The sequence below is a fragment of the Mobula hypostoma genome, chromosome 26 (assembly GCF_963921235.1).
Source record: "Mobula hypostoma chromosome 26, sMobHyp1.1, whole genome shotgun sequence".
Lineage (NCBI taxonomy): Eukaryota > Metazoa > Chordata > Chondrichthyes > Myliobatiformes > Myliobatidae > Mobula > Mobula hypostoma.
In genome coordinates, this window is record NC_086122.1 from 27,918,138 (window position 1) to 27,939,257 (window position 21,120).

The 21,120-nt window shown below is 38.9% G+C and overlaps 1 protein-coding gene across 3 annotated transcripts in view; it reads left to right on the forward strand.

The window, feature by feature from the left end:
• LOC134338197 (dyslexia-associated protein KIAA0319-like protein) overlaps positions 1-21,120 on the forward strand; it is a 92,275-nt gene that overhangs the window by 49,841 nt on the left and 21,314 nt on the right. For all 3 annotated transcript variants that reach the window (XM_063033849.1, XM_063033851.1, XM_063033852.1), the window contains exons 7-15: positions 386-473; positions 3,733-3,825; positions 6,084-6,216; positions 10,341-10,569; positions 11,362-11,485; positions 12,012-12,144; positions 13,379-13,527; positions 16,533-16,684; positions 17,041-17,179. In XM_063033849.1, the coding sequence (XP_062889919.1) occupies positions 386-473; positions 3,733-3,825; positions 6,084-6,216; positions 10,341-10,569; positions 11,362-11,485; positions 12,012-12,144; positions 13,379-13,527; positions 16,533-16,684; positions 17,041-17,179 (1,240 nt within the window). The remainder of the gene's footprint in view (positions 1-385; positions 474-3,732; positions 3,826-6,083; positions 6,217-10,340; positions 10,570-11,361; positions 11,486-12,011; positions 12,145-13,378; positions 13,528-16,532; positions 16,685-17,040; positions 17,180-21,120) is intronic.

A 21,120-nucleotide genomic window follows, 5' to 3' on the forward strand; every position in this document is an offset into this window, starting at 1 on the left:
TTCTATTGATTTGCTGAATATGCCCTTAGGAAAATGAATCTCAAGAGTTGTATGTGGTGACATGTATGTACTCAGATAATAATTTGACTTTGAATTTTAATTGTTAAAATTTTTATTAAAAAACATATCATTCTTGTCAAACACAGTTTTCTTAAGCTGCCAGTCACACTAATTTTCTTAGTGTTCTGCTATAATTTCTTAGTGAATTTCAATATTCTTTGACATGTGATGTCACGCTAACTAGTTTCCCAATTCTGCTGTCATTCTCCTTTCTTGAATAATGATGTTGCATTATGTCAGTTTCTTATAGAATCAAGGGAAGTTTGTAAGATTGCCACTAATCAATTTTGACGTGTGTGTAATGTTTGGATCTTTGATTTTTCAGCTTTCAGTTGGTTTCTACATGTTCAAGCTGATTGTGCAAGGAGACAATGCATATGGAGAAGGGTCAGTGAATGTGACTGTTAAGCCAGGTTTGTATTCCTGATAGTTAGATTGAATCCCATATTTAGCATGGCAGAATGGCTACGAATGATAAATCATCGAACTGTGAATGAAGCAACATATTAAATGGCTCTGTGGTCATGAGTTTTCGGAATGGGGTTTCAAATACTTTAAAGATCTGTGCATGAGTCTGAAAGCCAAGTGATGAAAAGGGAAGCAAAGTGAAAATAACCCGAAATTATTTAACCAGAGGTGACGAATTCAAAAGCAAACCACTGCAAATGCTAGCAATGCAAACTAAAAACAGAAACACTCCAATACTCAGCATCTGTGAAAAGACAAAGAGTTAATGCTTTGGGTTGAAATAGGTGCTCGTATTTTAAATTAGTAAATTTGATATTAATACTTACTGCCCATTACGCTGCTGGTGTTTACAGCAGCAATGACAGCCGTACTCTCTTCTTTCAGTTAGTCCTGACGAAGGGTCTCGGCCCGAAACGTCAACTGTACCTCTTCCTAGAGATGCTGCCTGGCCTGCTGCGTTCACCAGGAACTTTGATGTGTGTCGCCTGAAATTCCAGCATCTGCAGATTTCCTCATGTTTGCCATACTCTCTTGTCTGTCCATAACTGTCACACATAAGTGCAGAAGGATTTTTCATTACTATTTCTGTAACAAGTTTTTTTTTTGACTAACCAGGGTTGTTACCCCTCTGCTGAACCTCCAAACCTGGAGGACCTGTGGACCACTCAGTCTGGACACTACCTTTTAACCTGTTTGGCCTAGGTGATCCTATCAGGAGCTAAAGCACAAGACCCTCCCTCCAGTCAACATAGCTCTCCGGGTCATTGAGGCGTGCAAGCTTCCAAACCCTACAATATGGTTATGGTCCTCTTTTGGAGCTTAGTGTTAATCGCCTGTGCATAATACTACTGAAATCTTGAATATTTTCCAGGATGTATTTACTGCTTATACACACTTTTAGCATTGATTACAAGATGGGCTGTAAATGGTCTTGTGTAACGACAGATGTAAATTGATCTGTTCCTGTTTAAAGCATTAAATTATTTATTATATACAATTATTTATCTACTGTGCAGATTAACTGATGGGATTTAAATTACCACAGAGTAGCAATTTCAATACATGCGGTAATTCTGGAGATCAGCATAAACACTCACTTTATTCGGTTCCTCCCTTATTTAATCATGTGGCCATTGAGTGTATGTTCATGATCTTCTGCTGCTGTAGCCCATCCACTTCAAGGTTCGACGTGATGTGCATTCAGAGATCCTCTTCTGCCCACCACTGTAATGTGTGGCTATTTGAGCTACTGTCACTTTCCTGTCAGCTTGACCCAGTCTGACCATTCTGCTCTGACCTCTCTCATTAATGTGACATTTTCGCCCACAGAACTGCTCGGTGTATGCTTTCAAAAAATTTTTTCACATCACTCTCTGTAAACTAGAGACAGTTGTTTGTGAAAATCCCAGGAGATCAGCAGTTTCTGAGATACTCAAACCAGCCTGTCTGGTACCAACAGCCATTCCACAGTCAAAACTGCTTAGATCATACTTCTTCCCTATTCTGATATTTGGTCTGAACAACAACTGAACCTCTTGACCATGCCTGCATACTTTTATGCATTCAGTTGCTGCCACACGATTGGCTAATTAGCTGTTTAAATTAACAAGCAGGTGTACCTAATAAAGTGGCCTTTGAGTGTACTTCTGTGGATGTTGAGCAATAGTTTGCCATTAGTTAGGTTTTATAGAGGAAATTCATCGTTTTACACTTGCTTATGTGTGAAATTCTTTTGAAGAAAGCAAAGAGAATAATTAAACCAGGGCTCAAGGGTGAGGGCCAATCCCTGTTGTATTCATTTTGTACTGTAAGTAATGTCAATGTTATATTAAAACCCTTCTACCAACATAAATGTCAATTTTTCCATTCCATTTTAAATTCCAATGATCGATGGAAACCATGTGTACAAACCTAGTGTTTTATAATTAAGTCTGCCTTACAATATATTGCTTCCATTGACAAGAGACTAGTCACAATGTAACAAGCTTAAGAGACGGTCTCCATCATAAACAGATATCAAATTTCATAACTTGAAACAATATGACAGGTCACAACTCATGCAGAAATTCTAGCAAAGAAGCGTAAATATGTTTGGGGCTTGCAAACGTTCCCTGTGTGGAAACCCTCAACCTGCAGAGCTCAACTGTAAAATTCCCAGTTATTGTCTGATGCTAGAGTCCAATTCCTGGGTACAAGCTGGTATTGTAAGTCCTGCCGAAGGGTTTTGGCCCGAAACATCAACTGTACTTTTTTCCATGGATGCTGTCTGGCTTGCTGAGTTCCTCCTGCATTTTGTGTGTGTTGTCTTAATCATTGTCCTGTTTAACCTGTTTTTGAACAGGGTAAATTTGGTATAGAAATGGTAAAGCCACTTACTTGCTAGCTGTAAGAGAAAAGGTCAAGTGTAATAGAATTTATAATTTTTGTATTGCTTGCTTTATTGTTCTATTTAATTTCCATTTTATTACACTTCAAAATTATTTTTTAATTTGTATTTCGTTCACTTTGGAAGCTTGAAAGTCAATGGCGTTAAGAAATAGTCCAAACCCTTGGCAATTCTGACTACCTAAAATATTCTGGTGACATGGCTCTCTTGGCTTTTCATTTTTCCATAGGCACTTCCTGTTAAGTCTTTGTTCTGGTGCGTATGAGTGACAGCTTTATGTCACAACTCTCAGCAGCTGCACAAAGCCTTGTCATCCCAATCCTAAATGACATTCAGCAGTGTTTCATGGTTGGGTGGGTCCCTACGCAGTGTAAGTGAATGCTTTTTTTTGGTGAGAATAAGTAGCTTAGTGCTGGTGGCAAGTTCTGGCCCACAATCTTTGAATGGTACCATTGAATATTTTGGCATTCAGAAGACCTAAAATTAAAGTACTTAACTAAAAGTTATAAGTTATTTAAAAAAAAAATTAGAAGTCAAAACATTTGTACTCGTAACGAATCAAATGTATATTGATTTCCTTTTTAACTATCTTTTCCCTCAGATTTGTCTTGATGTTGTTGTTCCTGCACCAGGCAAGGTTCCTGCACCTGCAGGTTCAAAGGGCAAATTGCATGTCATTGTAGGCAAATCTGACCTTGACACTTAATGCAGTACAACGATGGCACTTTTTTCTACTGTAACCTACCTTTTTGGTTGAAGTTTATTTTTGCCAACTTTGTACCTTGCTTTAATTTAATCACGGATGATCTATTTTACAGCACCTCGTGTAAATCAGTCGCCAGTGGCTATTGTCTCTCCAAAGATGCAAGAGATCTCATTGCCAACAACATCAACTTTCATTGATGGGAGCCGTAAGTTTACAAATTCTTTGCAACACGAATCTGCTATTGGTCTCTAGTTAGAGTATTGTTTCTCCTTCATAAAAGTATATTTTTATATTATCTCCTCACTTGAATCTTGCTGTTTGCCTAATAACAGAAGTACAAAAAAAGGCCATGTATGGTTTATAAACTGCAGGGCCAACTGAGTGGAATATTGGCAGATGACGTTTAATCCAGACAAGTGTAAAATAATGCTTTTTGGGTTGTCAAGTGCTTTCAGGGTAGACATAGTAAATGGCAGAGACCTTGGTTGTGTTGATATACAGAGAGATCTTGGCATTTGAGTTCGTAGTTCCTGAAAACGGTGTCAGTAGCAGTTAAGGTACAGCCTGGAATGTATTTTGAAAGAAGCCTGGATGCACATACAATTGTTGAATGTTTTTATTTTAGTGATACAGCACAGAGTAGACCCTTCCAGCCCTTCAAGTCAGCAACCCCCAACAAATCTGATTAACCATAACCTAATCATGGGACAATTTATATGACCAATTAACTTACCTGGTAGGCCTTTGGACTGTGGGAGGAAACAGGAGCATCTGGAGAAAACCCATGCATTCCATGGGGAGGACGTACAGCGACTCCTTACAGAATGGCCCCAGAATTGAACTCCAAACCCCAGAATGCCCCAAACTGTAATAGCCCCACGTAACTGCTACACTACCATGGCACCATTTTGTTCTATAGCCTAATTTTGTTCATTGTGCTTCAGGAATGTAATTGGTGTTGCTACCCATAGGTAATGTGTTTTGTACTTGGAAAATAGCCAGGTGACATTTTCACTCATCTCTATGTTGTGCAAGAATTAATTTGCATGGAAGCACTTAGCATGGGTTGAGACATAGGTTATGAGTTGCAACACCATATTGTTGTTTGGTGATTAGAACTGTACACAGTACTCCAAGTGTGGTCTAACGACTCTGAAGGATATGGTAGCATTAAAAAAGCATGCTGAAGAAATTCACTTGGATCTTGTCTAAAATAGGTGGGATTGGTAACGAGCGATTGGATAAGCTTGGATTGTTCTCACTGATCTCTAGAAGGCTGAGGGGTGACTCTATAGAGGCTCAAGATAATGAGCGTCTTATTTGCAGGGTAGTAGTCTGAAACTAGAAGTCATAGGGAGATCTGGGAGAACATAGAAGGGTACAGCATAGGAACAGGCCATTTGGCCCACAATGTTATGCCAAACCAGCTAATCAAGGACATCCAAAGACTAATCCCTTCTACTTACACAATGTCTGTATCCCTCCATCTTCCTTACATCCATGTGCCTATCCAAACCTCTTAAAAACCTCTAATGTATTTGCCTCTGACACCATACCAAGCAGTGCTTTCCAGGTATCCACCACTTTGAGTAAAAAAAAACTTGTCCCTCACATCCTCTTTGAACCTAACCCCTCTCACCTTCAATACATGCCCTCTGGTATCAGACATTCCAACCCTGGGAAACAGATACTCTCTGTCCACTCTATCTGAGCCCCTCATAATCTTGTGAACCTCCCCTCGGCCTCCGACGCTCCACAAAAAAAAATCCCAAGTTTGTCCAGCTTCTCACGATAGCACGTGCCCTCTAAACCAGGCAACATACTGGTAAACATCTTCTTCACCCTCTCCAAAGCCTCAACATCCTTCCTGTAGTGGCATGACCAGAACTGTACGCAATACTCCAGATGTGGCCTAACCAGAGTTTTATAAAGTTGCAGCATAACCTCTGAACTCAAATCCTCAACTAATAAAAGCAAGCATTCCATAAGCTGCCTTAACTGCCCTATCAACCTGTGTAGCCAGACAAGTTTTTGACATGTCAGATGGTGGATATATTGATACATCAACTAGGGAAGGTGATGCAGGTAGAAACAATTAGAATGTTTAAAAGGTATTTTGACCAATAGATGGATAGGAAAGTAGTAGAGGCATACAAGCCTAATGGACACAATTGTTGTTTGTGTAGATAGGCCTGAAGAGCCTATTTCAGTGCTGTATAACTCTGACTCTGTCCAACTCAAACATGAATCATTTGCAATTATCATCAGGTTTAACTACAATTCTGATGTATGCAAGCGTTTACTTTACAAGAACCAGAGCAAGTATTAAAATGCCTGTAGTCCAGATCATAATTCACTTTTCTGGATTCCTATTTTGCAACCATTAGCTTAATAATAATCAATTAGAATGTACGAAGACGCTTGTCAACTGAATTAGAAATGCATATCTTTTTCTGTTTACAGAAAGCACAGATGATGATAAGATCATAAGCTACCAATGGGAGGAACTTAAGGGTCCATTGCGAGAGGAGAAGGTGTCAGAAAGTACTCCCATACTAAAGCTGACTAACTTGGTTCCAGGAAATTACACTTTCAGGTACTTATCCAAGTACAAAAGTTTAAGTATATGTCTTTGTGGGGTAGGGAGGAAATAGTTTACTTCATTTCTAGCGCACTGGGTTGTAACACCATCCCAGGAAGCACATCCTAGATGTACCCAGTTTAGCAGGAGGCACTCCAATCGCAAACAAGAGAACATCTGCAGGTGCTGGAAATCCAAGCAGCGCGCACACAAAATGCCATAAGAACTCAGCAGGCCAGGCAGCATCTATGGAAAAGAGTAAACAGTCGACCTTTTAGGCTGAGGCCCTTCAGCAGAACAGTCCCGATGAAAGGTCTCGGCCCGAAACATCGACTGTTTACTCTTTTCCGTAGGTGCTGCCTAGCCAGCTGAGTTCTTCCAGCATTTTGCGTGTGTTCTGTTCTGTTACTAAACATTTGAGTGCTTCAATGCAATTTGAAGCTGCATGGTGCATTGTGAATTGCTATGTATATTTCCGAGGCATATCTTCTATATTCTTTCCCTTTTAACCGCATTCCAGAAAGAGAATAAAACTGCAATTCTATCCATTCTGCTCTTTTTTTTGGAGCAGAAGCTGGCATGGTGCTCTCTTTCACTTAGCTCTTGGATATAGTTTAAAAATCACACGTGGGAATAGTTTGTACTTCAATTCATTTTCCACCTTTACTTGATAGCTATCGGATGGCATAAGTATGCCAACTCACCAGATGGAGATTGAAAATGCAAAGCTGCAGTTTAGTAAGCTATAATAATTGTTCAAGAAAATATAATTAGGTTGCATGTTTTGTCATCAATATATGCCTTTCACTCGTACTGAACTATCTAAAATCCTACACGTTTGTTAGTCTTGTCACTATTGAGTAATATGAGATGCAAATAGAGGGTTCATTCTTGGTATAGATGTTCCAAGACTGACTATCCATTGGGTATCATTCCAATCGTTGGGAGAGATGGCAATTGACTGATTATTCCCACAAACATTTGAGGCAAATTATGTTCATTATTGGGCCAAGACATGAATTTTGTTGACAGAAACTAGGTAGATGGCGATTGTTGAGGGAGGGATGCTGTAGATTGTAATGATTACTGTAAACGTAGCACAAATTGAGGCCATTTGATTCATTCCTGCCTATTACTGAAAATAATCATAACTGGAAGCTCGAGACTGCCCTCTGCTGATTTGCACGTGTTGCACGCAGCACATGTTTTCCAGTTCAGCTAATTGAACTTCCAGGAACTGGGTCTCACTGGCTGATGCCAGTAGTGATGAACTAACCCACTGGTGCTCAGACATAAATGCCAGACTTGCAGATGAATCCAAGGTGCAAATGATCAGTTTTCTCTTCTATTGTCAGGACCTAATCATGCTGTGAGAGGCTGGCACCTGATTAGGAAATCACCTCTTCAATCTTGCACCATATGAGGATCCATTTCATTAATTTCTTTGGTAATTGTAAGATTTTACATTTTGGAGGCAAAAGGGAAGCTAATACAGTTTGCACAGCTGGCACAGTTGGGACTGAGTCTTTGCTGGCTATCAACATGTTCATCAATATTTTAACAGTAGATCCCACCTCTACAGTGCTGAAGGCCCTACCCCCACAGAGCTTTAACAATGGAGTCTGAAGTACCTCAGGCTAGTTGAATTGGTCTTATACATGCAAGCCAGTTATGAATAACGCATGAGAGCATAAAAACATGTTTGATCTACCCAATCCTTCCTTCAATCCAATATTTCCTGCCTAGGATTCTTTCCACTAGACGTAAGTGTGGTCAGATCCAGGATCTATATAACTGATGGATTATTCCCTCGTGACCTGTTCCACCTCTGCTGAGGTGGTTCATTTTCTTTTAGCCTTTTTGATGATTTTTTCTATACTCCAGCAACAGTGATTTTTTTTACCTCTTAGACTTCCCTCTAGCCTATAGGTCTATAAACCTACAAAGTTTCTAGCATTTGGACTTCATCTGTCTGCCACGCGTGGCCTACTGATTTACTTGCACAAGGGTCAAAGTAAATTTATTATTGAAGTATATATATGTCACCATATACAACCCTGAGGTTCATTTTCTTGTGGGCATACGCAATAAATCTATAGGATAATAACCATAACTGAATCAATGAAAGACCTCCCAATTTGCATGTTCAATGAGAGTGCAAAAGACAAATTGCAAATACAAAAACAAATAATAATAAAAACATAAGCAATAAATATTGAGAACATGAGAAGAAGAGTCCGTAAAAGTGAGTTAATTGATTGTGGGATCATTTTTGTTCCCACAATCAAAATCGTCCAACGTACTTGATGGATGAGTGAAGTTATCCCCTTTGGTTCAAGAGTTGAGGGTTTGTAACTGTTACTGAATCTGGTGATGTGAGTCCCGAGTCTCCTGTACCTTCTTCCTGATGGCAGCAGTGAGAAGGGAGCATGGCCTGGGTGTTGGGGTGGGGTCCCTGAGGATGGACTAGATTAGGATTGAATTCCATGAATCATGTTAACAGGGCATGGTGGTATCATAAGGCCTGTTTGGATGTCTTTATATAGCTTAAAATGGCACCTATGTTAAATTACTGTGGACTTGAATGAATCATATACCTATAAATTTAAATGCACTAATAAAAGGTCAGACAGCATTTGTGAAGAGGCAAAAAGAGCTGATGTTTCAGGTGAATGATTCTTGCTTTTTTATAAAATGCTTGTTGCATAAATCGTTCTTGACATTTTGTTTAGTTCTGTTTTCTGAAGGATAACATAATATAATAACTTCATATAGATATAATAACTTCATATAGATATAATTCAAAGTGATTTACAATGGAAATAAAAGTACAAACATGAAAATAAAATAATTAAATGAAAATAAACTGGTTGTATTGAATTTAATCTGTTGGTGTTGCAATAAAAGATTAGTGATTTTAAAAAAAATGAAAATAAAAGACAAAAGGATGTTGGTTAAAAACAAGGTTAAATAAGTTTTGAGTTGGCGTTTAAAGGTATCAGCTGGGTCTGCATCTCTTGTAGTTTTAGGTAATTGAATTGAATAGTTTAGGAGCGTAGTTCAAAAAAGTTGACCTGCCAATTATCTTTTGGGGGAGATTGTTTAAATTTAAGAGACTAGCGGAAGAGGACCTGAGAGCTCAAGAGAATGATTCTGTGATGTACTCCGGTCCCAGACTATTAAGAGCTTAATGGTCTATTAACATTGTAGTACTTCAGCGGTATAGTTTCAGCTATTCGTACAGTAAAGAAATGGAACCCTCAGTCAATCATGTCCAAACCAACTAATAATTCCCATCGATGTTAATCCCAGTTTTCAATGCTCATCCCACAGCCTTCTCTGCCACAGTGTTTCAAATGCACATCTAAATACTACAGTGTTGTGAATGTAGCTGCCTCCACTACCCTCTCAGACAGTAACTCAGTGTCACTCAGTAGTGTTCAACCTAACCAATCAATGCCAACCAAGATTCACATCCAAGCTGGTTCCATTTGTCCATATTTGCCTATATCTCTCTAAAGCAGGGGTTCCCAACTAGAAGTCCATGGACCCCTAACTTAATGGCATTGGTCCATGGTATAACAAAGGTCAGCAAACCCTGTTCTAAAGTGTTCCTTTTCAAGTGCCTCTTCCTCTGACAGTTCACTCCGTACATGGACCACCCCCGGGTGGAAAAAGTTGACTACGTATCAACCATCTTCTGCTGGGGAAAAAATAGCTTTCTTAAATCCCACCCTAAATCTCAAAATACTTGCATTAAACATGCACGCTGGTTGTAAGTGTCCCTACCAAGTTGCACAGTTTCTCTCTTTCTACCCAATTTATGTCTAACATTATTTTATATTGCTCAGTAAGGTCCTCCCTCGGCCTTCAACGCACCAGGGAAAACAAGTCTAGCCAATGCAGTCTCTGAGAACTGCATCCCAGGCAACATCTTGCTGAAACCCCTCACCACTTTTGCACCCTGTAAATAATTTAAATTCAATATTAGTAAGCCTTTTATCTGGATCTTTATGCCTTTTAAGATAAATAATTATAGCATTTTGCAGTGTTTTGTTGGATTGTGCATTTGTAATGTTATTCAGCAAGTATGCTTGGAGGACTGGCACGGTTTATTTTCTTCTGTTGTTATTTTTCAGCTTAACAGTTGTGGATTCTGATGGTGCCAGCAACTCTACCACGGCATATGTAATGGTGCATAAAGCAGTAGATTATCCACCTGTAGCTAACGCTGGTGCAAACCAGGTCCTTACACTGCCCAGGAATTCCATCATGCTTTATGGCAATCAAAGTACAGATGACCATGGAATTGTCAGCTATGAGTGGTCCCTAAGTCCAAAAAGCAAGGGCAAAGTGGTTGAAATGCAGGTAGGAAAATTTCAAGAATATTATTCTTTGAGGGAGAATGCTGGTTATGCAACAAATAATAGTGATTCCATGCATGAAGGACAAAGTAAAACATAAAGCAAACACATCTACATGATTCTGGTTGATTTAAAAAGGTAAAATAAATCCCATACCTCCCCTCCCCCCACCTTCTAACTCTGACTCCTCGTCTATTTTTCTCCAGTCCTGCCGAAGGGTCTCAGCCCGAAACATCGACTGTACTCTTTTTTTCCCATGGATGCTGCCTGGCCTGCTGAGTTCCTCCAGCATTTTGTGTGTGTTGCTTGGATTTCCTGCATTTACAGATTTTTTTCTCTCTCCCCCCCCCCCCCCATTTGCGATTGGACCCATACAATTTGATATTGCTTTTTAGCAATATGTTCAGAATCACTAATGCAAGTTATGAAATTTCATACACAAGAAATTCTGTAGATGCTGGAAATCCAAAGCCACACACACAAAACGCTGGAGGAACTCAGCAGGTCAGGCAGCATCTCTGGAAAAGAGTAAACGGTTGACGTTTTCGGATGAGACCCTTCTTCTGCAGTACATTAACAAATTACTATAAGTGAGAGAAAATTATTTTTATTATAACTTAAATTCAGCTAATTTAATGATTTATTTTTCTAACTGAATGATGTTGGGTAACTTCCAGGAGCATTGGCTTGTTCACTGGTTACAGAAAACGTTGATCTCGTTAATGTGCTATGACTGTTTTATATGCACTGACTAATTATTTAAGAAAATAAATACTTGTATGTTCCTCTTGCTCAGGGTGTACGAACGCCTTTGCTCCAACTATCAGCGATGCAGGAAGGAGACTATATCTTTCAACTAACAGTCACAGATTCAGTAGGTCACCAGGCTACTGCTGAGGTGATGGTTATAGTACAACCAGGTATGTGTTTTGAGAGGCCTGGAGGCAAGTACAAGTGTTAAGTATTTTTGCTCTGTGCCCTAATTTTGTTCATCATGCCTGAGGAATGTAATCAGTGCTACTACTCATGGGTAATGTGTTGTATGTTTGAAACTAGCTAGGTGACATTTTTACTCTGTTATACTTACTTGGGCCCTTAGGTCCCAGTGAAGCATAAGCCATCGATGACCCTGTTTCCATCGTCCTCTGAAGTCAATGGTGTGGCTGGAGTTCATCAAAGCTTCTGCAATCCATTGCATCCATTGTACAGGGGATTCTCCTATAGAACTTCACCAGAGTTTCTGAAATATTATTTTCAGGCTAAAGGGCACAGTCTGCTTGTGATCTGCAAGATTCTCGAAACATGAGAGTCAAATGACCAGTGAAACTTTGGTTGTTTATGTCCTTCACCTTGGTTTAATATTCACCTAAAGCACGGGATTTTTAACATACAGGCTTCTGAAACTGCCCCTAAAACTTAATTTTCACATGTTGACAATATTTGCAGAAAATAATAAAGCCCCAGTAGCAGACTCGGGACCTGATAAAGAGTTGACACTCCCCGTGGACAGCACGACTTTAGATGGCAGCAAAAGCACGGATGACCAGAAAATTATATCCTATCTTTGGGAAAAAACAAGGTAAAAACACCCATGTAAACCGGTTTTTGTCAGAGACTAGTCCATTAAAAATAACTACAGTCAAACAAAATATTAAGTTGCCTGTAATATTAAAAATTATGATTGGGTACTTAACAGCTTCTTTGTAGGTAAGCTGCATTGCTAAAGGTTGTTTATCTTTATTGTCCAGTTAAGAATTTGGTATGTAATTGTGCTGCAGCCCTTGATGGTTTGATTAAATTTTAAGTAATTGGTTGAAAGATTAGAAGGGAAATGAGGGAAAAGGTTTTCGCCAAAGGAGTAGTAAGAGGCAGGAGCTGGCTGATAGAAGGCTATGAGAAGCAAAAGCATCATTACTTTTGAACAGTTCTAGGGTGTTGCCTTAAAGAACCTGCAAGGCCATGGATTATGGTGCTGGAAGATGTATGGAGATCGAATAGTTGTTTGGGTGGTGAGGTGGAGATGAGTCTCTACCAAAGGAGGTGTAAGGTTTTCCTTCCCTCCACTAGCCTGCAGGTCACCCGTGGGCAAGTTGCAGCACCTGCTTACCAACCTCCCCACCCCCCCAATAAAAAAAAATCAGGATCACATGAAGTCACTGGAGGTGCTGGTGCATATCACAAGTCCTGGTTATGTGAGCTCTGACGCCAGGCAGACCATCTCTGAATTGATAATGGCTGGGGTCACCCATCTTGTAGAGGCACTGTCCAGAAGAAGGCGATGGCAAACCATTTCTTTAGAAAATTTTGCCAAGTGTAATCATGTCATGTAGACCAGGATCGCCCACGTCATACGACACGGCACATGATGATGATGATGATGATGAGTTATTTATAAATTGGGAAGGGGACAGCAAGATGAATGGAAATTGTGTGGGAAATTTAGTATTTTAAAGCTTTCTGATTAAGTTGTTTTCAGAGGATTCTTTTTAGCTGACACTTGGGGGAAAAAGTAGGTAAAGTGGTCTTTTTAGCGTCTAATAATGTTGGACAAAATTCTGACTGCAAAACTTCCTCTGCAATGAGAAGGTATACTTGTTTGAATTGAAACACTATTTATGTTGTATCCTCATCGAGGATGGACAAGATTTATTGAAAGGCCTATTTTTGTTTTGGGATGCAGGCCTTCAAATCTAGGATTGAGGTAAATGTTTAGGGAGCTGTGCTTTCAGCCAGCATACCTCTGACCCAACAAATAATTTGTGCTCGCCTGGTAACCCAAACCTAAAGTAAGGTTTGATGGTTTGATATTTCAGTGGCCCAGATGGTGTGAAAATCGAGAATGCAGACAGTGCTGTTGCTACAGTAACAGGTCTCCAGGTTGGAACATACGAGATTACACTGACAGTGAAGGATGAAAAAAACCTGGAGAGTCGTGATTCTGTTCGCATTATTGTGAGGGAAGGTATGTATGTCTTCTGATCTGAAGATGACAGCAATAGTTTGCATTCAAATGTCAAGGAAAGTAACAATTCACTAATAATGATCGTTGCAAGCTATCATGTTGTTGGTTTTCTCCATGGGTCCCTCATTAATGGCTACCCTGTTCTTGAATTTTACTCATGAGGAAATTGTAGAAAGTGAAGAATTTGACACTTAATTTACAATGATTCTAATTTCTGCAGAACTTGTGAAAATGTCAACATGTTGTTGGAAGGCATATTTGAAGATCAGATTTTCACTTTTCCATGCATATTATTCCTGCGATGGAGATTTTGAATTCACTGTGAATTATTCTGGTATAGATAGATTACTTTATAGGATCTCTAACCTACTAATTGGTAAAATATTGCAAGCAAAATGTTAGCACTATTAAGAAAAATAAGGGAATTAGAAACTGAAGTCTAAAATATTCTTGCACTGTTCTGGCATTTTAAAACAACAGTCTTTTTGATCCATTGTACAAATCCCAATATTTTGTCAGGTTCGATGCAAACACCGAACCCATCATCGAATTTTACAGCCAGGAATAGACTTGCTCAATTAATGCTCAGTGCAAGTCTGCCAGAAAACTTTTCATTGTCAGTGTGCATGATTTTTTTCTGGTCTTGCATGATGTTTTCAATTTCAAATTGTAAATTTAAATTCAGTACCAACAAGAATAATTAAGTGCCAGCAAATATTTGTAGTACTGGCAGGTTTTTTTTCTTAAAATTCCATACATGCATCTGAAGAGGTATGAGAAAAGTTAATCAGGCCATTAAAATCAAGTCTATTAGGTTGAATTCAAATACATTTATTATTAAAGAATGTGTGAATTATACAACCTTGAGATTTGCTCACAGGTAGCCACAAATCAAGAAACCTGAAAGAAGCCAAATAGAGGGGGGAGAAAAGAATAAAAATAAGACCTTCACTCGATGAGCAAGAAAAGGAAAAGAAGTTTAAAGATTGTGCAAACAATTGAAGCAAGCGACAGCATCCTGAGCCATCTTTGAGCTCTCCGATCTGAACCCTGGAGCAACCCAGAATAGGCCCAAAGCCTGGCTTATCAGTTCATCATATTAGTGGGCACAGAGCACAGCAGCCGGGGCAGTCTTCATAGCCTCAACGCCATGGAGATGACCATCACAGAGAACGAGTGAAATCTGTTTTCATCCTGACTGACACTCTGTCTTTTCAGGCTGTCCGGGCCGGTATTCAGATAACCTTTTAACAATAGCCGATTCAAATATCTACTTAATCTCATTAACACCAACAAGAAAGCCAAAAACATATAAGCAAGGTAAAATCTTATGATCAAGCAAACTGAAAAGCCATAACTACAGGAATGCAGTTAATTCACATTAATTGAAATAATGATTTGAAATAAAACTTCTCTCTACATCAGTGATTCTTAACCTTTTTAATGCCATGGACCCCTTCTCAGAATAATTTATTTAAATTTATAAAATAAAATTCATAGGATGACAGAAAAAAACAATTATATTGAATTACAGTTATTAAAATAATAAAAAAATAAAATTGTGATGAAGTAATATTTGGGCTTATTAACACAGTAGATATAGTCAAGTACCGTAATTGATATTTTGAGATATTTGTAACAACTGTAGCGTAATATGAAAATATCTGTGATTTCTATTGGTGACAAAGTCACAGGTACTGCTAATACTACTGTGGTTTGTTGCCTCATTCATAATTGAAGGAAATGCTAAACTTCATTTAGAAGTTAGTGAAAATAAAGATGTAAATTTTTTTCCCATCCAAGTTTATAGATCCCCTGGAATCTATCCACAGACCCTTGAGGACCCCAGGTTAAGTACCCCCTGCTCTACATAGATACTGGTTGAATTGCTAAATAATTAGTACTTCTGTTTTAATTCACTTGACTGGACGTTAATTCCAGGTGAATTTAAAATATGGCTAAAGAGCTTTACTGGTTCTTATAAGATGTAATATGTGATCAAAAAGGCCAGCCCTCTTTGTTACATTTTGATCACTCGAAGCTTTACATAACCCTAGAAAGGTGGAATTATTTACAGAGAGCTTGCATTAATAATTGGCCCTTTGGAATGTATAATTAAATCATTTTTGGATCCTGGTGTTTTCGTGATCCAGAGGTTTGGAAGTTGGGAATGAGCTATAGAGCTTGTTGTTTACAGCTATTTTATTAAGTTTTATTGTTATTATTTTATTATTACAAGAACAAGGAATAAACAGAAGGAAGAGTAGAGAACAAAGTTGTGGTAATCTCACACACAAAAAACTAGCTCCAACTAAATCAAAGTTTCCCAACTTTTTTTAATATGTCATGAACCCCCCCTACCATTAACTGACAGGTCCGTGGACCCCAAGTTGGGAACCCCTGAACTAAAAGATAACAACATGCTAGCGATAACAATTAACCCATAAAGTAGCCAGACTAACATGGAGTGACAGCTGCGGCCAGAAAGCCAAGAAGCTTTCGAAAAATACAGAAGCAGCTATACTACAATTACAGGAAAGTTCACCGAACAATTACACGTATATAGCTGAGTATGTCAGCCGGCTGGTGGTGCAGTGGCCACCATAGTGGACTTCGAGGTGAGCAGTCCGGGTTTCAAATCCATATGTCTCCTTGCATGCTTTTCATCCGTGCTGGGTTGAGTGTCTAGTTAGCAACTTGACCTTGTTAAACAGATAGACGCTTAAGAAATGGCAGGGTTGCCGCCCGATGCGTCAATGAGGCTCAGGAGAATATTATATTATCATTAACTGATTATATAAAAAATACATGCAAGAATAGGATAATTGAACCATATATAAAAAAACAAAAAAATTAAACAATTCTACAACCTAATCTAACACCATCATATCACTTATTATGAAGTACTTTTTGAGTGTAGCCTTGATTGTGGTTTTATATTCGACCTGATAGATTTTTATATTATAGTATTTTCTAAAATGGGGATAATTATTTTTTTTTTACAGAAATCAATAAGGCTCCAGTTGCTAAGATAGCAAAGAATGTTGTGATTACCCTTCCTAATAACACAGCAATGCTTGATGGGTCAAAATCATCAGATGACAAGGGGATTGTCAGCTACCTGTGGATGCGGGATGAGAGCAGTCCTGCAGCTGGAGTAAGTTTCCTGGCAAAGTTCGCTGAGAAAGTTTTGCAGCATCTTTTGCTCTAGTCATTATTTAATGCAATATGTTACATTTATTATAATCAACGAATAAGATTTGTCTGAAAATTTATAATTCTGAGTATTGTTCTAAGAACCAATGATGAGATGAAAGCAAGTATTTGAGCAGATGAGTAGCCTGACAAGCTTTCTGTATCGTATTCTGCAAAATGTTTCCTGTATCTTCATGGATGAATAAAAACTTTGTTTGATCACTGATGTGTTTCACATCACTACTAGTCTAGAATTTGCATTTAAATTACATTTTCCCACGCAGATTTTCTTATTTACTATCCACTACTCTTCAACAGGACGTTCTAAACAACTCTGACCACCAGGCTGTGCTTTTCCTGTCCAATTTGGTTGAAGGACTTTATACATTCCGTTTAAAAGTAACTGATGCAAAAGGAGAAAGTCACATGGACAGAGCAACATTGGAAGTTAGACCAGGCAAGTAAAAGCTAGTCTTCAATACTCCAAGTTTGACTCATATGAAAATTGGGTTTATTCACTTAAATATGTGATAACAGGCCAAATAAATTATTAACCATATTTTGGATTAACCTTTTGGGATGTGGCACTGTTGCAAGACCAGTGTTAACCACATCTCCCTAATTGTCCATGCAAATGGGGTGGTGTACCATTCTACTGATACAGATCATCTCACAATGCAGTTTGGTAAAGAATTCCAGGATTTAAATACATTGATAATGGAAAAAGTGGTGATTATTTTTTTCAAGTAGTAATGGAATGGGCAATCTTCAAGTATTCCAATGCATAGAATAGAATAATATAGCACAGTACAGGCCCTTCGGCCCACAATGTTGTGCTGATCCTCAAACCCTGCCTCTCATATAACCCCCCACCTTAAATTCCTCCATATACCTGTCTAGTAGTCTCTTAAACTTCACTAGTGTATCTGCCTCCACCACTGACTCAGGCAGTGCATTCCACGCACCAACCACTCTCTGAGTAAAACACCTTCCTCTAATATCCCTCTTGAATTTCCCACCCCTTACCTTAAAGCCATGTCCTCTTGTATTGAGCAGTGGTGCCCTGGGAAAGAGGCGCTGGCTATCCACTCTATCTATTCCTCTTATTATCTTGTACACCTCTATCATGTCTCCTCTCATCCTCTTTCTCTCCAAAGAGTAAAGCCCTAGCTCCCTTAATCTCTGATCATAATGCATACACTCTAAACCAGGCAGCATCCTGGTAAATCTGCTCTGTACTATTTCCAATGTTTCCACATCCTTCCTATAGTGAGACAACCAGAACTGGACACAGTACTCCAAGTGTGGCCTAACCAGAGTTTTACAGAGCTGCATCATTACATCGCGACTCTTAAACTCTATCCCTCGACTTATGAAAGCTAACACCCCATAAGCTTTCTTAACTACCCTATCCACCTGTGAGGCAACTTTCAAGGATCTGTGGACATGTACCTCCAGATCCCTCTGCTCCTCCACGCTACCAAGTATCCTGCCATTTACTTTGTACTCTGCCATGGAGTTTGTCCTTCCAAAGTGTACCACCTCACACTTCTCTGGGTTGAACTCCATCTGCCACTTCTCAGCCCACTTCTGCATCCTATCACTGTCTCTCTGCAATCTTTGACAATCCTATACACTATCTACAACACCACCAACCTTTGTGTCGTCTGCAAACTTGCCAACCCACCCTTCTACCCCCACATCCATGTCTCCAATGTCACATCCACGTCTCCAATGTAGCTGGCCAGTGGTGTAGTGGCATCAGCACTGGACTTCGAGGCGGAACGGTCTCAGGTTCAAATCCGGCCAGCTCCTTGCATGCTTTCCATCCCCGTATATAAAAGAAGACAAAATGGGAAAGAGGTTGCTGCCCAGTGCACTGCAAAGCATGGAGAGAATAAGGTTTGTTTTAGGAAGTGACGTTGGGCAGAGTAGCTCGACTGGCTCGAATTCCGCGCTGTATCTCAACAAATAAATAAGCACTGCAGATGGCATTTACTGCAGCGGGTGGAGGAAATAAATGTTTAAAGTGATAGATGGCGAGCCACTGAGGTGGGCTGCTTTCTCCTGGATCATCTGCTCTAAGTTGTTGGATTAGCATTCGTTCAGACCAGTGAAATGTGTTATCACACATTTGATTGTTGTGTCTTGTAGAAAGTTGATTGATGTTGGCACGTTAGGTCACAAATTGCTCTCTACAGGATGCCTAGTCTTTATTATTGTAGTCACTAGTAGTATACTGTCTTGCAGCAATGGTGTTGGGCTGCAAGGAAATCCTCTTTCTGAAACCCAAATTGGACATCAATGTGCATATTATTGCAGAATCCTTCCCTTCCATCACTTGGTGACAATTGGGTGACTGGTTATTAGCAGGATTGTGTTTGGTTCCTTATGCAGGACATAGTTGGGCATTTGTCGCCATTGGTTGGATGGCTGTGTTCTAAAAGTGCTGGTCTAGGAGTACGATAAGTTCTGTAGTCAGCTCTTCAGCATAAAGTCAGTCCCTTGCCTTTCGCTGTATAATGTGTTCTCAGCACTTTCTTGGAGTGAATTGAATTGGCTGAAAACTGCCTTCTGTAATAGTAGTGATCTCAGGGGGAGATCTGTTTGGGACGTTAAATTAAACCTTTTCATTTCAAAAAGATTGGTCTTTCTTCATAATTAGATTTCATCATAAAAAAATAGTTGCTAAGTTATATTATTGAACTTCTCAATAGAATAGGTTAACTCTAACTGGAAAAGTGCTTAATATAATTATCAATTTGTTTTTGCTGTTGGTTCAGATTTTATTTTATTTAGTACAGCTCAGAGTTGGGTTATGCAATTGTCCTATACGTAACCTTGCAGAAGAATTTGATGAAAGCCTAATGCATCAGATTGGCATGGACTTCTGTTGCCCCAGTATGATGTGCAATATAATGTAGTCATGTGGGTGAACAAGAACATGCCATTTGCCAAAACATGAGGATACCTTTAACAGGCAAAAAAACTACACATCCAGCTTTGCATTTTGTCAAAAGCTTTTGTTTTTTTCCAAATCATTAGAATATTTCAATTATCAGAAATATTCAAACGCTATTAGTATTTTTTCCTCATATTCTTTCTTAACAAATTTACTGGGGAATTTAAGAATAATTAAAAACCATGAGTGCAAGCACTACTTTATCCTAACTTTCTTTCTCGTAGACGTAAAATCTTTGTTACTCTTGAGATCCTGCACCAGTTTAGATCTGGCAGAGAATCCACAGGCAGGTTCTCCAGCTTCTATACTAGGATATGGCAACAAGAGTTCACTGACTATTTGCCAGCAGTCTCAGATTTCGAAAGTTCATTATTTAAAGCACTCAGGTTCCACACTTGCTGGTACTTTACATGGGTGACCAGCAAGTTTTGGATCAATAACTGATAATACTTATGGAACATCATTCAATATATCGCAATTATTTGAGGAATGCGATAGCTGTTAAGTAATGAGTGCAACAAGCATTATACATCAGCAAATTGTGAGAAAATAACCAGTTCATCTTTTGTTTGCTGTGTTTAGTTGAGGGAGGAATATTGACATGTGTACCAGAAACATTCCTTGTTGCTTTTCAAGTGGCACTTTTGGACCTCTTGTCCACCACTGGCACTATCCCAGCATACAAAATGTACTTTATTTTTCCCTAGTTTGTTCCTTGAGAATTCTTTATAATGATTACACTGGGCAACACATTTCATTTTGTAAGTGTTGCTTCCCCAGAAATTTCATTTGTTTATGATAGACCGCTGGAAGCTGAACACAAATAGAATTTCAGACTTGTATCACTTGGGAATTTGGGGAAACAACAAATGAACTTTTATTGACTTTGATGTGTTTAATTGCATAAGGGAGCTGATGCTTTGCAATAGTTCAACTAAGCTAAAAATGTTTTGATGATTTTGTTTTTTGTATTCAGTGTCCAACAATAATCAGCCAGCACTGGTGGATTCCAGTTGCCCTGATACTGTTTCTACATGGTCACAATGACCTGCTGAAACTTTTCACCATGCTCGTCACTGACAGCTCCAAGATTTGCAGGGAAGAAATCAAAATGGGAATGCAGATAATGAATCTTTTGTGACAAGTTGCACTTCATGATTTCAGCTTATATTGTGGGCAACATTTTAATAGACTTGAATTATTAATAGAAATAACAAATTAGGTGTTTTTTTTAATATGGTGCATGATAAGGAAATTCCATTGCAATTTTCATGACCAGCAGCCCAAAATCCATAAGGGACACCCAGAAGTATTTAGGAAGCAAAATCTTTGCTGTCCAGTGTTAGCAGAGGAGCAGAGATTTAATGCAAACATGAGGAAATCTGCAGATTTCAGAGATCAGAAGAACAGAGATTTAATGCAGTTGTTTGGGAGAT